General features: G+C 41.2%; 1 protein-coding gene across 1 annotated transcript in view; it reads right to left on the bottom strand.

The window, feature by feature from the left end:
* Positions 1-5,652, bottom strand: part of GNAI1 (G protein subunit alpha i1) — a 32,523-nt gene extending 26,871 nt beyond the window's left edge. Inside the window, exon 1 of the mRNA XM_064656415.1 lies at positions 5,215-5,652. Within this exon, the coding sequence (XP_064512485.1) occupies positions 5,215-5,332 (118 nt within the window). The 5' untranslated portion in view covers positions 5,333-5,652. The remainder of the gene's footprint in view (positions 1-5,214) is intronic.
* Positions 5,653-17,717: the final 12,065 nt, after the last annotated feature.

Genomic DNA, 17,717 nt, shown 5'->3' with positions numbered 1-17,717 from the left:
TTTTGATGTGAGTTAAAAATAACTCCACAAAAGGAGGTTAGGTGAATTTTGGTAATATTATCTACAGAACAATAAACTGTCATATCAGCACAACGATGATACAATAAACTGTACTGCCAGAAAAAAAATAGAAGACAGTAATTATGTTATAGTGTATTACAGAATTTATGTGTGGTCTTGAAGCCCCACTGATGCTGGGAGTGGACAGCTTACCAAAAAGTACCTTAACCACAGTCTCCACTTCAGGAGGGGGGGAAAAAATAGAAAGAAGCATTACATTGTTTTTGAAAGAAAACTTAGAAGAAAACCATTTCTTAAGCTTCAGATGTTTTCTAACCTCTAAAATATAAAAAAAAGCCTTAATATTTAGTGCAAAAGACTAATATGTTGATCCTTTACACCAACATTCAGATAGAAAGAGACAAGCATAAAAGAACCCAAACTGCAATTACACAAACATAACCATAACTGAATGGCTGTGCTTTCTGCACATCCATGAGCCTTCTTTCACAAAAGCAAGGAGGATTATCACACTATGAGAATCTAGTAATTTTGACTTTTGTTCTTTGAAATTATTGTTATATTTAGTACAAAGGCTGGAGAATTTCCCTGACTTAACTACAAAGTCAGACATAAAACTCCACATAAATAAAATCCTGATTTGCAGAGTCCAACTGTACCATATTAAAATGCAAGAGAGCTCTTAGTTCAGAATTCCTGCTAAATCTAAGCAGACAGGCAGAAATGGGGGCGGGGGGGGTAACACAGACAAGACCAACAAGCAAAAAATCAAATTCAAACATCAAACACTTCTTTTAGGCACTACAAAACAGCTTTTCAATAAGAGGTGAACTTTGTAAATATCTGCAGATAGCTGTCTCTGAAGGCATGACAGGAAATGTTTTGTTAGAAATGTTTTAGACTAGGCTGGCATAATTTATAAAGATGAGGTCAACATCTCTGAAATGTGCAATACTTGTTTGTGAGGATAAGGCTTTTTTGAGAGCTCCCATAAGTTCAGACTTCTAAAGTCTTTCTTGTCTGCAAGTGTGGAGAAAGAGAATACTCTGGAGGAAAGGCAAGAGCAGTAATGGCACGAACAGCATAAATGCATTTTTTCAGTCCAATGTGCAATCAGGTCTGGAGGGAGGTAGGTATTGCCAAGCACTGTGAGGATCACGCTGTTGAAAAGATGAGTATGCAGCAGGAGTCAGTTTGCCTGAGCAGACAGAAAGATGCAGGTCTATAACAAAAGAAAAGCAGACAGAAAAAGATGCCCAGGATGTGAAGATTTAAAACAACAACTAAACAGAATTGTTCTAGTTACTGTCTTAAGGAACAGGAAGAACTGCAATGGAAAAGATTAAAAGCTGTACTCTGTCTTAAGTTAAAAGCCACTTATCTTTAAGAACATGACATGCCAATGTTCCAATATGAATCACAAGGATCTGTTCAGGAACAGAAAACTGGCTCTGTTGGTCATGAGTATAAAGGTATCCATTGAACTTAAATCTACAACCATAATTATGCAGAAAGAAGACACATAATTACAGCTGTCAAATACATGGCCTGTGACCTCCTGGATCCAGGATCCACTTCTAAAGAACGTTTAAGACAGATCTGTTGCCTTCTTCATTCGAGATACAAGAACCTTAACACTAAATTTGCTATATTAGGTGAAGAATGTGATAATTCACAAGATAAAGCGCTAATCCTATAAATTTATGCTGCCAATTTGAATGTACTCATAAAACCTGATGAGCTAACCTCATACCAGAAGGCCTTCTGCTAAATGAGGTGCTGCCTGTTCTCCTGCAGTTGGCATAAATTCAGTGTTATGTGCTTTAGCTAATTCAACAGAAATGCACTTGCAAATCCACACCTGATCTGGATCACATGTGTATTAACACAGCACATGGATCGCTCACACAGAACTGCCACCTCCCAGCACGAGTAGAATTACATTCATTCTGCAGTCACTGGAATTTTTATTTATTGAATACTAAAAGTTGAGATGACAAACCTGGAAGAGAAAACCAACTTAGGTCTACTGCTTTCTCTGCTTGGAGAAAGCCAAAATATAAACTGCTTCTCCAAAATCTCACACTAAGTATATAAGCTATCTATAAGAAACAATAACAAAAAAATACAATAAAACAAAACAGTACTTCAATTAGGACACAAAATTTTAGGATCTGTCAACTTGACACAAGTATTAGAGTGCTTAAGGAAAAGTACATACTTTGGTATGTTAAATTTTCAGTGTTGGCCAATATAATACATTGTACTTACACTTTATGTAGAGTTTTCATGCAACTTAAGTATTTCTTTGTAACACACAGACTGAAAATAATATTAAATTAAATAAGCTTGTTTATTTAATAATTTTAAAAGATATAATCATCAAAATCCCATGTAAAACCAAGCATTTTTCATCTGGCTTACAAACTATATGCTCAAATTCAATTTACTTCTAAGAATGAGGATGGCTCCCAGAAATTTTCAAAGAAAGGCTCTCCTGCTGTTGGGATAGCACATTGAAGTGCATAGAATTACAAGGTTAAAATAGTTATACATGGATAATGTTCAGAATCCAGTATTTTATTCCAAATGACCTGCAGTCAAAATTGTATAACGGGATGGACCAATTTACAGATATAACAAAAGAACTTAGATAATCCAGTTCAACAGTATTTTGCACAGATTAGATATATCTGCTTATTCCTAGAGACAGGACAACAAAATATAAATCTAACATGGATCAGTGATACACAGTGTACACAAAGTCATGTTTCAGGTAGAGCAATGTCACATCTCTCTCGTAATTAAATCCCCACAATTTCCTGTTTTAGAAAAAACTTTTGGAAAAGCATATAATGGAATAAATTAAATTTTAAGTTTAGAAATAGACAGATTTTATGAACATATCTTCCTTCATTTGAGCATTCTAGCTCAAGCTTCCAGTAGGATTCTCTAATCGCCATATAAAAATACAGGTTTTATAGATGCTGGAGTAAATCTGATTTATTAGGTCATTAGAGCTACATGACCTTTTTCTACATAAGCAAGGTATTTTAGATGCTCCTCATACACTGCATTTTCCTGGCAGCAGACCACAATTTGTACTTTTCCTTTTATTTCAGTGTCTTTTTAGCAGAACAAGACCATAAATAGATGTAGGAGTACAACCGAGTAGATGATAAACTATGACATGTGGGCTGAACAAGCAATTGGGAAAGTGAGTGGTGAGAAGAAAGTGACTCCAGTGGAAGTAACTCTAAATAGTTTTGCCATCAGATAAAGCATTCACACCACATTTAAGACATCTGATAGAGTTCCAAGGAACACTAACAGAAAAACTTCCATTCCAAACCATGTGAAATACACAAATGCATCCATAGGTGTATGTACAAAACCTCCTTCAGAGTTCACTAAACATACAGGTAATCTTTGTTTAAACAATCATCCTAACACTGGTCCTAAGAGAAGCCAGCCTGCTTTGCCTTCATACCTCTTTTTAATAAGGTATGGGGAAATACTAAACCAACCAAGTCACTGCTCAGAACAATGTGAGAATCCACATGTATTTGACCATTTGTTCCATATCCTAAGATTTCATGAGTCGAGCAGAAAATCTTTTCAGTATTAGAAACAGAGAATTTATAAAATTTAAGCTCGTAACATAGCGCTTTGTACATAAGAGCATTAAACAACTGAAAATAGCAACAAAATCTATTCTCAAGTTTAAAGCATCTTTAAATGGACTTTATCCGTATCCAAGGAATATGATGAAAAATACTACAACAAGTACTCAACTACAGGTACTACAAGTTCCATATGGAACAGCAAAACACTGACAAATCATTTCAAATGCCTTGCCAGAAGACACATAAAGCATTACTTTGCCACCTTTTTCTAAAAAAAGCCCTATGTTCTGCAGTATTGTTATGGATCCCATACAGGGGAACCTTTCCATGCAACAATCTGAGGATGCCAAAGGTGCTCAGGAATAGGCACTGTACCAACCAAAAACCTAACACTTCCTGGAAAACAAACCAGAAAGAAAAGCTTTGTTTCTCTCACCAGTAAAATTTTAAATCTATAAACACCTTTTAGGCCGTTTGTTTTTCTCATACTAGATTTGTTTCATCTACACATAAAAGTTGCTCAGTTTCTTGTACCCTTCTAGAGCCATTTTTGAATTTAGCAACAGAAAGTTATTTAAGAGGTCTACTGCAATGTTTGTAGTGAACAAACAGGAGGCGAGCAATGCAGCAAAATCAGTGTCGAGGGGAGTGAGAAATTGAGGAATCATTTAAAAAGTTTGCCTGAAACTTCAGATCTGAGGGTGAAACTGCAACCCAACAGCCGCTTTAACTCTCGATTAGAAGGATTCAGTCTGGTTTAGCTATACGGAATATACTGCAAAATTCCCTACAACATCGATTCAATGCAAATCTTGCAGCATTCAGCTGTCCCCAACCTCTACAGTAGTTTTAGTTCCTGCACAAATGTATTCTAATTAAAATCCTCACTTCCTTTTTTCCTGTAATTTTAAATGTAATCTTATCTTACTTATCTTTTACACACAAACTGTATACCACTGAAAACACACAAAAAGGCGAGCTTCAAGTACTTGTGAGCCAAACTTAAGAACCCGAGATGGCACGTAATGAGAGTCACTATATTATACATGTAGAACCCCCATCAAGGCGGTAAGATCTCAGAAACACAAGCAAGTTCCACAAAAAGGAAAAAAAAAAAAAAAGCAATGCGAAAAGTTAAACGGCGCTTTGCCTTTTGTTCTTTTGTCGCCTTCTGCACTTTATTCTCATAGGAACAGTTTAGGGTATGTTCGGGTCTACAAGCAACATTTGAGAGTAAATATCCTCCGACGTAACATTTCCTTCCTCTCAGCAGATGAACAGAGAATCCAGGTCAGGAGTTTCGGGCGTTCTCCCCTTCCCACGGAAGGCAGGGCCCGGGACAGACCAGCCGTGCAGCTGCCCCTGATCCCCGAGGAATCGAGGCGGCCACCCGCCCCAAGGGGCTGCTGTGCCCCCCGCCGCCCCCAGAACTCCCGAGGGAACCCGAGCACGAACCCCACGGTCCAGAGGCTCCCTCGCCCCCCGCCCAGCCCGGCGGGAACCTGCCCCTCCCCGGGGGGGGCCGGGAACTGCCTCGGGCGGACCCTCCCCTCACGGCAGCCCTTACCTAGGAGCAGCAGCTTCACCTCCCTGGCCGCCTTCTCGCCATCCTCCCGCAGGTTCCTGTCGATCATCTTGCTCCTCTCCACCGCCGCCTTGTCCTCGGCGCTCAGCGTGCACCCCATCTTGGGAAAGGGGCTGTTCGGCTCCGGCGCGAGAAGGGAAGCAGGGGAGCGGCGGCGCTCGGCGGCGGGGAGGCGCTGAGGAGGGCGGGGGAGCGGCTGCTCCCCGCTCGCTCTTCTTCTTCCCCCGCTCCCTCACCTGGGGCGCGGCGGCGGCGGCGCGGGCACCGCGCGCCGGGTTCGCCTCACAGGACAGCGGGGATGGGCGCGGGGAGGCTCTGCCAGGGGATCGCGGAGCTGGGACAGCGGGAGAAGGGACGGGCGGTCCGAGGCCTCGAACGGGGGCCGCCGCTGCCGCCGCCGGCCCTGGGGCTGCTGCGCGCGCGGCACCGGCACCGCCCCCGCCCCGCCGGAGGCGCGCGAGTGCGCGCGCACCGCCCACGCCGGGGAGGGGAGGAGGGGGGAAGGAGCGCGTGCACGGCGGGAAAGGCGGCGGGCGCGGCTGCTGCGCGTGCGCGGGGCGGCGGCGTGAGGGGAACGGAACAGGATGGGGATGTGAATGGGGCTGGAAGTGGGGAACAACGAAACCAGAGCGTGAATGGGGCTGGAAACGGTGGCACAGCGGGACCAGAGCGTGAATGGGGTTGGAAATGGGGGCACAACGGGAGCAGAACGTGAACGAGCCTGGGAACGGGGCACAGCGGGACCGGACCTTGCGGGGAGCTAGAGGCGCCGCTGCCGCGTGACGTCACGGCGCGCGCGCCCCGCGCACCTGCCCGGGAGCCGTTGGGGGCTCGGATTCAAACGGCGCCGCGCGCGGGAGGTTCCATTGCTCGGCGGGGCGGGGGGAGCGCCGGGCGGGGCGGTACCAACTCCCGCAGGGGATAAGGTCGTCGCCCCGGAGCGCTTTGTACCCCCTGGTTCCTGCTGCTTCCCGCTGCTGGGAGCCACGGAAGGGCATCAGGGTCCAACCCCACCGCCGCTGGGTGCTGGCGGTCGGCCCTCGGGAGGGACAGCAGCGCGGCTCTCTGGACTTGTCAGTCAGCCGCGTTTTACACCCCGAACACAAAGCCAAACGAGCCATCCCACCCCAGGGCTCAGAGATGCGTAGCCCACTCACTTTTAGTGGGAACCTTATCAGTGTCTCTCAGTATCTAAAGGTGGATGTCAAGAGGATGGAGCCCGGCTCTGCTCAGTGGTGCCGAGCAATAGGCCAAGAGAAAACGGGCAGAAACTGATGCACAGGAAGTTGCACCTGAACAGCCGGAAGAACTTCACTGTGCAGGTGACCACGCACTGGAACAGATTGCCCAGAGAGGTCGTGGAGTCTCCCTTGCTGAAGATATTTGCGAACCATCTGGTTGCAGTCCTGTTCCATGTGCTCCAGTATGACCCTGCTTGAGCAGGGAGGTTGGACCCAATGACTCACCACGGTCCCTTCCAACCCGGCTCATCCTGTGATCCCAGAGCCCAGGACTGGGGCTCTCTGCAGATTCATGGCCTGTTAGGTCGTTCTGTGATTTGGTTTGCTCTTTAATATAAAACTCTTAAGGAAACTATCCAGTGTTCACAAGCTTTTCCCTACCATGCACATGTGCTGTTTGGATTACAAAGGAAAGATATCATTACCCGATAATAGGATCATGGAACAAATCGGATTAAAGGGACCTTGGGGGATGATCCGTCCTGGGGCAGCTGAGCTGCTCCACAACTGGGACCCACCACCCTGGCAGATGAGCACCAGCAGGGCCGAACACTGAATTCACTGTGGACATGGGATAAAACTTCGTGAATCTCAGGAAAAACCTTAGACAAAACATAAGACACAAGAGCCTACAAGGCAATTCTGTTGAATTGAGATTCATTGCCCAATGAGTCCTTAGAATTTTTTGGTTTTGTAGGATCTCAAGAATTTCCCCCCAGAATGAGTTTAAAAAGAGCATAATTTTACAGCACAGAAGGCGTTTTACAATTAGACTACAAAGACCTTAAGTCAGATTCAGCTATTACTATAATTAGTAAATTAAAAGGTTTTTTTTCCTGTCATGCTTAAAGGAAAAGTGTATCAAATGTTCCATTTTTATTGGATGTGTTGGATTTTCTTCTTTGCAGGGGTCTTTGTATGCTGACACTGAATAAACCATAAGCAATGGTGTAAAAATCAAGTAGATAATGTTCAAACTGTAATTTAAATATTTTTACATTTTCTGGCTTGTAGGCATCACTCAGCCCTAGCAAAGCATAGTGTAAAATCCTTGCTTAAAGAAGTCCCGAACAACATTAATTCTTAGGACTTCATAAGACCTTTCAGACATTTGTTTTGGCCATCTTTGTTGTGTTACTGCTTCAGAGAATGGCAGAGCACCTGGGAGGTGTGACTTGCTTCTCTGCCCTCCTGAGTTGTTCAGGTACATAGTTCATTTTGTGTTCTCTTGTGCAGACTTCCACACTGGCACCATATGGGATAAAAGCTTTTACAAAACAGTTCAGCTCACATATGGGGAACTAGTGTTTTTTTGGGGTTCCTGGCACCTCCTGTAGTAGAGATAACAATGTCAAATGCTGCTCAGGAAAGAATAGAGTCAGAGGAGAGGAAAATTATTAAGTTTAGGGATAGTTTTCTGGTTTGGAAATCAAGGACAAAGGATGATTTCTGAGATAAACAACATGTGATTAGGATGTTGGCAAGTGAAAGTACAGATTAAGAGATAAGAAAGTAGTGAACAGAGATTATGGTAGGTGGAAATAATGTGATAATGAGAGTAGCAGATGTTACAAACATGGAGATACTACAAGTAGGACACCCCAACTTTGAGTGGATTTTGTTTCATTTAATGCACAGAGCACACATTTTTATACTTTTGACTAGGAGGGTTTGGTAGTATCTCTCTGTCCTCCTTCCCTTTTAACACAGTCACTACACTCAAAAAGGGTGAAATAGGCCTAAGTTCCTTTTCTTTTTATCACCCTGTAGCAGGAAAACACAACTGTATAGTATCTGCCCTTTCACACATATAGCTAGTCTTAAATACAAGAAAATTCTTTTTTTTTTTTTTAGTTCTTTTTAACCTAAAAAGACTTTATTTTGTAATTAGGAACTTTTCTACTACCTTTTTCCTATTACAATCCTGTGGATAAGGTGTACCTTTTTGTACATGGACAACATTACAAAATCCGGGGCTACTCCTGAAGATCTGCTTGCCTATATTTTCTCTGACATGCATTCTGTTGAAATTTGCAGCCAATTTGTGTAGTTTTCCAGGAGTAGAAGAACTACTCAGTACAGGTTACATATGATTCACCAATATTATTTCCTTATGCAGTCTCTTTTGAAATGATAAGAGATATGAGTGTTCACCAATGTCAGTTGTTTAGTTCTACTTAGGGAATAATGGCCCAGGTGATAAATTATTATATTCTAGAGTTCCTTCACATACATAGCTGCTCTCAGGATCATGGAATAACAGAAACTCCTTTTACAGTGCCCAAGAAGGCTGAAGAATGATTGTGCAAACTCTGTTAAGGACAGGAAACTCCCAATATTCAGAACAAAGTTTGTCAGTGCAGTGCTTTACAACAAATAATATCTTACATAATGTAGTGCAGTGTAGGCCTGAATCTACATCTGGAGCTAGTATGTATCTGTCCATGATGTCTTAAAGTATTTTTGTATAATCTAAAATATTCTACTGGATAGTGAAAGAAACTACAGTTAAATAGTTAATTATAGTCTGTATTTGGGCAATACACCATCCATCAGTTTTATTCCAAAGGGTCAGAACCGGGTTTGCTCTAACTCATTGATTAGAGTTGGTTCACAGCCATATGAGACTGTATTCCATCCCTGCAGTTAGAACTGTACAGCTTTTACTTTCATCTGACAAGTTGGGAGATTGCTTAGGAGCTCTTTGTGTGTTTCGTGGCCTCATTCCTGAGAGGGGATTACTTCAAGAGATTTTGTTGTTTTGCTTGGTTTAACAACAAATAGCTGTTGTTTGATATGACCTCCTTTTGAGTTTCCATCACCAGCTCTTGAGCTCATTTTTCTGTGAGATTATCTTTAGCTGCTGCTGCATGGGCTTCATAGATAAATTTCTTGTGTTTGGAATGAAATACAGTGCTTTGTAGGGATAATGATCAGCCTTCAGCCTTCTATTTTGCTGGTTTTGAGATTTTATTTAAAATTATCTGATTTAATAATCTTATTTGCTCTCATCTTTAGCAACACAGTACATAAAATCATATATGAGAAACTGAATAAAATTGTTATGAAAGAAATAGAGGAATGTGGGCAAGAACTTGAATTTCTGCCTTTGGAAAAGTGAATAGAGCAAGGTAAAATAGTTCCTGAATAAAGCATGTAACTATATGCATAATTATATGTCCATGCCTAATATAAAATAAATTTTTATATAATTTATTTAATTTCTTTTTGTGCCAAGAAAGCCAAATGTTCCAGGGTATGGTGCAAGGTATCTTCTTCCATACTACTGCCTCAGTTTTAAAGTGTATGTGTTGCATCATGATCTTTAACCAACTGCTTGACTTTTTTTACAGTTGTAGTGGCCCCCATTTTTGGGGGGCTTTAATTATGATTAAATGAGAGGCCTCTCATGTGATGCTGTGGTCCCATGTGGGACCATATCTCATAGAATCATAGAATGACTTGGGCTGGAAGGGAACTTAAAGACCATCTCATTCCAACCCTCCTGCCATGGGCAGGGACATCTTCCACTAGACCGGATTGCTCCAAGCCCCATCCAACATGGCCTGAACACTTCTAGGGATAGGGCATCCACAGCTTCTCTGGTCAACTTGTTCCAGTGCCTCAGCACCTTCACAGTAAAGTATTTCTTCCTAATATCTAATCTAAACCTACTCTCTTTCAGTTTGAAGCCATTCTCCTTTGTCCTGTTATGCTTCTCTAAAAAGTCTCTGTCTTTCTTTTATTTCCTTTTTGATACTGGAAGGCCATAATTAGGTCACCCCAAAGCCTTCTCTTTTCCAGGCTGAACAATTCCAGTTTCCTCATAGGAGAGATGTTCCATCCCTCTAATCAACTTTATTGCTCTCCTCCTGGAAGGCATCCTTTTGGTTGTGTTCCAACAGGTCCATGTCCTTCCTGTGCTGAGGACCCCAGAGCTGGATGCAGCACTCCAGGTGGGGTCTCACCAGAGCAGAGCAGAGCAGAGAGGCAGAATCACCTCCCTCAACCTGCTGCCCATGCTGCTTTTCATGCAGCCCAGGATACCTTTGGCTTTCTGTATCTAAACCATAACCAACCGTAAGAAGCTGTATCTAACATCTGAAATTTAAACAGATGAAAAAACAGTAAAACAAACCCACCATATGAATTAAATGTCAAATGCCCCTCTGCCCCATTGCAAAATACTTTCATTCCACCTCCAAGAATTTCTGGATTACACTGTATGCATACACAAAGCTGATTCTCCTCTCACGTTACTGTGATTAATTAATGGATAGTGGATACTTTAGATGTTAATTATCTATGATAATGCGTTCAGCAATGTCACTAATGACAGGGCAGAACTCATGCAGCACCTGTGTGAAAGGCCTTTCTGACTAAGAGATTTCGTATGGTTAATTCAAAATGAAAATTTTTCTTGGAACCACAAAACAAGTTCAGCTTTAAAATTTGCCAGCACTGTAGCTGAGCAATGCTGAATTGATGAAGCTGCAGCTTTGTAGCACACTAAAACTTATACTGCTTGTTAATATGGATGCAAGTAATTATTGTCAGTGCCTTGGGAGATTCCAAGGTGTATATTGTGTGAGGATGATGCTGTTGGGAGGGGAGGAGATGTGTGCCATGTGCGCCAGTGAGTGCTATGCACATCCTAGTGCTCACTGCTGCCCTAAAACACACAGTGAGAATTCTGTTAATTTTAATGAAGGCAGTACTAATTACACTAATGTGGGAGGAAAATCAGCTTTGTGTATGCACACAGTGTAATCCAGAGGTCCTCAGAGGTGGACTGCATGTGTTTTGTTAGGAGGAGGCTCAGCAATGGGCAGAGGGGAATTTGACATTTCATTCATGTTATATTAGCCTCTCCGAAAGACCAGGAGTCGTGTGAGTATCTAAATTGATATTTCAGTATTCAAAACACTGTAAATAAGTCATCTACTAGAATATGATAGAGCCAGGAGCAAATGTTCAGCAGAGAGGATTTCTTTTTGTGCAGTTGTGCAGTCTGCATTTTTTTTAAATATTACCTTGTTAAATTTAATTCTAAATAGTTACAGCAGAAGGTACTACATAATCTACTGTCTGTTCTAACCCTGAGCTGCAAATGAACCACTCATGATAAAGACTTCATAGTATAAATAAACAAAACAAAAACTCATTGAAAAATTGAGCACTTTATTAATAAATATTATGTTAATTTATAAGAGAAAGAGACACAGACGCATAGATACACATTTGTTTCCATAGTGGTAAGACACACAAAATCCTGTAGAACTTTAGGACATAGTATACCCATAGTAGAAATGGATTGTACATAAAAGAAACCACAAAAAATCAGGTAAACCTGTAATATTATGAAATACATGGCTCTCTGGGATATGGTCCAGTTACATTATGTTTTGTTCCTTTGTACATATGGGTAAATTGAAATTATTTCCCAGTAAGTGTGAAACAGCACTGAACCACTAAGTGTTGCATTTGTAAATGTTATTGCATGCGAGTAAAAATTAGGTACATAAATAGGTATATTCATATGCAACTGTCACATCAACAAAAATTTTAAAGTGGATATCATTCTATTTGTGTAAAGCTTCAGTAACTTTTTTATAGTAACTATTTCAGCTTTGAATTGTAGCAGATAAAGATCAGTGTATGTGTAAAAATATCCAACAGTAATGTTTAAACCAGTGTTTACTGTTATGATGCTAGGTCTTCATAGGTTGGTGTCTTTTTAAATGACTTTCAGATAAACGTATTTATTCAAGATTCATAAAGGTATAATGTGTGAAACAAATGCATAACATCTTACACTAAGTGAGATATTCAGGAAAATTGCTGCATGAACGTTCCATTTTTCTCTCACATAAGCACAGCATAACTATAAGACAATGCAAAAACTTTTGACAGTCATATCTGAGTGTTTTCACATATACTCTGAAAGGCAGCTCCTATGAGTACGTACCTTGAACAGTCAATTTGCTTTTACTGCATTTGAAAATATATGAGCATTACTTATTGTGATAAATTAATTCTATAATATATTAATACAAGCTTTTATTTCCTAGTTATAAATATAGTACAAATCCAGCAATGAGTTTGCTGACAAAGCATATCAACAAACCACAGAATAGGACTGATTACTTACCGAGATTCAGAGACTTTTTCAATAATTGCAATTTTAAAATAAATTGCAGGTAAAGTCTGTTGATTGAATGAAGTAGATTATGACCATATTTATCCAATAAATATTATTTGCTTTCTTTCAAATGAATGTTGCATGATATTTACATGTAAATTAAAAGTATTTTCTATTAAGTTGTCCTTTTTATTTTTGCAAACATTTACGTGTGGGTCATGGCAGTAGTCTTTCCGTTTTAGAATGCTAAACAACTGTGAGTAGTGGTCAGTAAATACCAAGAAAAATAACTTTGAATCACAGAATATGCCAAGTTGGAAGGGAGCCACAAGGATCATCGAGTCCAACTCCTGGCCCTGCACAGGACCATTCCCATGAAATATTTACCAAAGTGGATTTGTCCGTCTCATCTATGCATGATGACATAGACTCTAATACTAGACCTTGGAACTGTAATAGAATAAAAGAGTCTCCCGATTACAAAAGGTGCAGAAGAAACAAAGATGTGGTCTATCTAGACTTCAGCAAGGCCTTTGACACTGTCTCCCATAATATACTCCTGGAAAAGCTGGTAGCCCATGGCTTGGACAAGTATACCCTCTCCTGGATTAGGAGCTGGCTGGAGGGTCGGGCCCAGAGAGTGCTGGTGAATGGAGCTGCAGCCAGCTGGCGGCCGGTCACCAGTGGTGTTCCCCAGGGATCAGTGTTGGGCCCAGTCCTGTTTAACATCTTTATAGATGATTTAGATGAGGGGATTGAGTGTATCATCAGCAAATTTGCTGATGACACTAAATTGGGAGGGAGTGTCGACCTGCTGGAAGGCAGGAGGGCTCTGCAGAGGGATCTGGATAGACTTGAGAGATGGGCTGATTCCAATGGGATGAAGTTCAATAAAGCCAAGTGCCGGGTCCTGCACTTTGGCCACAACAACCCCATGCAGCGCTACAGGCTGGGCACAGAGTGGCTGAAGAGCAGCCAGGCAGAAAGGGACCTGGGGGTACTAATTGACAGGAAGCTCAACATGAGCCAACAGTGTGCCCAGGTGGCCAAGAAGGCCAATGGGATCTTGTCCTGTATCAAAAATAGCGTGGCCAGCAGGAGCAGGGAAGTGATCCTACCCCTGTACTCTGCGTTGGTGAGGCCACACCTTGAGTATTGTGTTCAGTTCTGGGCCCCTCAGTTCAGGAAGGATATTGAGGTGCTGGAGCGGGTCCAGAGAAGAGCAACAAGGCTGGTGAAGGGACTGGAGCATAAGTCCTATGGGGAGAGGCTGAGGGAGCTGGGGTTGTTTAGCCTGGAGAAGAGGAGGCTCAGAGGTGACCTCATCACCGTCTATAACTACCTGAAGGGAAGTTCTAGCCAGGTGGGGGTTGGTCTCTTCTCTCAGGCACTCAGCAATAGGACAAGGGGGCACGGGCTTAAGCTCCGCCAGGGGAAATTTAAGTTGGATATCAGGAGAAAATTCTTTACAGAGAGAGTGATCAGGCATTGGAATGGGCTGCCCAGAGAGGTGGTGGATTCACCATCCCTGGAGATTTTTAAACGCAGATTGGACGTGGCACTGAGTGCCATGATCTAGTAAATGGACTGGATTTGGACCAAGGGTTGGACTCGATGATCTCGGAGGTCTTTTCCAACCCAATCGATTCTATGATTCTATGATTCTATAAAACTGCTGCCTCCTTCCAGTGATTGTTATGGAGCAGCAACATGAAGCAGGTCTGAAGGAAGGCCTTTGCTGTGGTTTTAGGTTTACATGTTTGCAGAATCTTCAGAATGTTCCTGTTCATTCTCAGTAATACCAGGCCCCATATTCCATCCAGAGTTATACTTACATCTATACTTGCTTTTAGTCTTGGCTAGTAATTAGCTTTGAATTCTGCAGCTTCTGAAGAAGGGCTTGTGTGCCCTAAAGCTTGTCTTTTTTTCCTTAGCTACTCCAGTCAATCTAAATAAACCAACAAACCATAGTTTTAAGCATTTTATTAGAAGCAATTAAGTTCGTGGTTCAAATCCTAGATACACTGGAGTCAATGGAAATGTGACTATTACTCTAGAATTACTATACATAAGTACAGCCAGAATTTCTCTTTTGGAACTGCTCAAGTGCTTCAAGTTACACATGTGTTTAAGTGCATTCCTGATCTACAGCCAAGCTGCTCAGCATCTTTCAAAACTGTTTTGTAGTTAAACAAATTATGCTGACACTTACTGTGTTGCAAAACTATTGTTTTTACTGGGGAAGTGAAGAAAGTTATTATACTTTTTGTTCAAAATCTGATCCTAAATGATTTGGGAGGAAAGATACAGTCCTTGAATAGTTACATCTAAGTTTATTTCCGTTCAAAATTTGTGGTTTTGATGTCTGAGTAATTTTCTCCCTTAATTCTCCTTAAATGGCCTAAAAAAAGTAGAACACTTCATGTCATCACAAAGACCTGGATAAATATACAGGATGTTCTCTAATGTGGTGGCAAGACTGGTTGTATTTTGCTGATTACTAATTGCTCTGAGCAAAACAGACACTTTCCTTATTACAGGAAATAGTGGTTTCTGGTGCTACTTCCTTCATCTTCCGAACAGGAACAAGTAAACTCATCACATAGTTGGTTATATTTCAGTGCCCCTTTGTTTGTTTTGGCATTTGGCTTTGCTTTTATATAAATTAGTATGAGTTGCCTGGGTAATGTTTTTCATTCTGTTGTTTGTTTACATGTTCAACATCTTTAAAGCTTGTAGTAAAAATGGGCTGCTACTTTTTCTTCTGGTAGACTAAGTCACTTTTCTCATATCTATGCAGAATACAGAAAATTAATGGTTTCAAAGTTATTAATTTTTAATTTTCATTGTGAATTGGATACCATTATGATGTTCAGCTGAATAATACATTATGTCTAATGGTGCCTAGTATTATAAATTACATTTTGAATATAATCTTCTCCTTGAAAGCTAAATAGTTTTGCCTTGGATTAGTCTATTTATCTGTTTAAATCTTACTCGCCCCACAAAAAAAACCCCTAGATATACCAGAGGAGGATTCTAACAGAAGATTTTCTTTTCTTGAATAAAGTTTGTAGAATTAATTGTGTTAACAAAATAAAATCAAACAACATAATCAATGTTTTTTTCATAAAAATGCAATGTTGAAACAGGCATTACATCTATTTGTAAAATAACATGAAAATATTCTTGGAAATGTTTTGTCTTAAAAATGTTATACTTAAAAATAGAAATAAAATATATTAGCTAAATACTGTTGACATTATTAATACCAAATCCCAGAACCACTGTCAGGAAAGAAGATTGCTGTCATCAGTATCTGTAAGACTTGATTGTAAGTATGCATTGCACAGTGTTGAAGAAAGTGGTAAAAGAATTTAGAAATAAAAACCTTGAGTAACAAACTAATTTCTTTTCCTCTCCAGTATGCAGAAATAATTCTTCCTTGTCTGTCACAAGATCACCTGATTGAATAATCTGACAAACTACTCTACGCAGTTTACTCCATCATGTTGAACTTTTGCTAGTATATTTAGGCTTTATTCCCAAGAAAATAGATGCAGTTTTAACTTCTCTCCTGAGGGGTATTTGGAAGGTCCAGATGCTTCCCTAACTGAGCAGAACTATAAAACTGAATTGTGAGCCTTTGCTGCAAGAATTTGGAGAACCAAGATTAAGAAAACTCTGTATTTATAAAACTGGCTAAGGGAACAAAAACAGGAAATGCTTTTAGATGAGAAAGAGCTATCAGGAATTTAAACAGGAAAGGCTGAGTACTGTTTGTTACTGCAAAATGCTAATGCTGTATGCAGAATGACCATTGCCCTGACTATTACAGCCTTGACAGAAACTCTGTCCAAGGTTAGGCAGTCCCGGTCAGCAGTGCTAAATGGTCTGCAAGGTACTTCACTGGTTAAAAGCTGAAAATTGAATGAAAGTCAGGCATCCAACTATCCCTGAAATTAGTAGGACCAATTTGCAAACAAGAATTATGACCAGAAAAAGAAGAATGTTAGAAGAGTGCACTATTACAGCTGGGGTCAGGGAAATCCTGGGCAAGCTGTGGGAACCAGATGAGTAGTGAGGTCCAGCTGGAGCCAACTAATGGAGTACAGAGACAGTAATCCAGAGCTAGTCACAAATGGGGGTATGAGCAGGTACAGTGCTGACACACAGGATGGGCTGTTATCTGCAGGCCAGAAAACCTTGGGGAAAAGAGAGGAAACATGTGGCAGTGGTTTAAATGCCACCATGGCGCGTGCTCTATGGTGGGAGTGCAGAGCTGTGCTGCCCAGGGCTGTGGCACAACAGGAGGGCTATGGACAGCAGTGTTGGGCCAGAGGCTCACAGGGCTGCTTATCCCAGGCCTGCAGGGCCACTGCTCATTGACACTGGCCAGCTGAGGTAGCAGTACAGGTCTTAGTGGCTGCCCTGCTGATGGATAGGGATGAATATGTCAATGAATAACGACAGTTCACAACTTTCACTTCCTGGCGTTCACAGGAGTCCCTCACAAGGCTCAAGGCTGGGGCAGGGCTCTGGTTTCCCAACGTGCCTGCAAGCCATGGGCGTTTTTTCCCCAGAACTGCCTTAGAATGAAATCAGATCAGTAGTGTAGGGAGCAAGCAAAAGAGTTTGGAATCCCCAAACTACATTTTTCCAAAAACCAAAAACAACCAACCAAATGAAAACAACAAACCAAAACAACAAACCACAAACAACCCCCATCTCCCACCTCACACTCACCCCTTCCCCTGCCCCAACCCTCATAACATTCTCATAAGTTCTAAACTGACCCATTCATATTAAATAAGCCTTCTCACTCACTGAGCCCTGCATCCTTTGCCTGTTGGAGCAAACTAAGAGTAAGTCCCAGCACAGCTCTTGTTTTTGCTAGGCAAAGTTGGCATGAGTTTGGGCTATATTGTGCTCTCCCATTTCTGAAATGTTTTCAATTAATATCGGTAGGTTTCTACAAGTATCTGTTCCTACAAAACCAGATCTGATGTTATTTTATTGTCTATTAAAAAGCAGTGATGAGATGATAAATGTAGAAATATTATTTTTTAAAAAATTATTATATTGACATTGAAATAGTGCTG

Source organism: Pseudopipra pipra, chromosome 5, assembly GCF_036250125.1.
Source record: "Pseudopipra pipra isolate bDixPip1 chromosome 5, bDixPip1.hap1, whole genome shotgun sequence".
Lineage (NCBI taxonomy): Eukaryota > Metazoa > Chordata > Aves > Passeriformes > Pipridae > Pseudopipra > Pseudopipra pipra.
The sequence above is the reverse complement of the archived record's forward strand: the minus strand, read 5'-3'. Positions and strand labels throughout refer to the sequence as shown.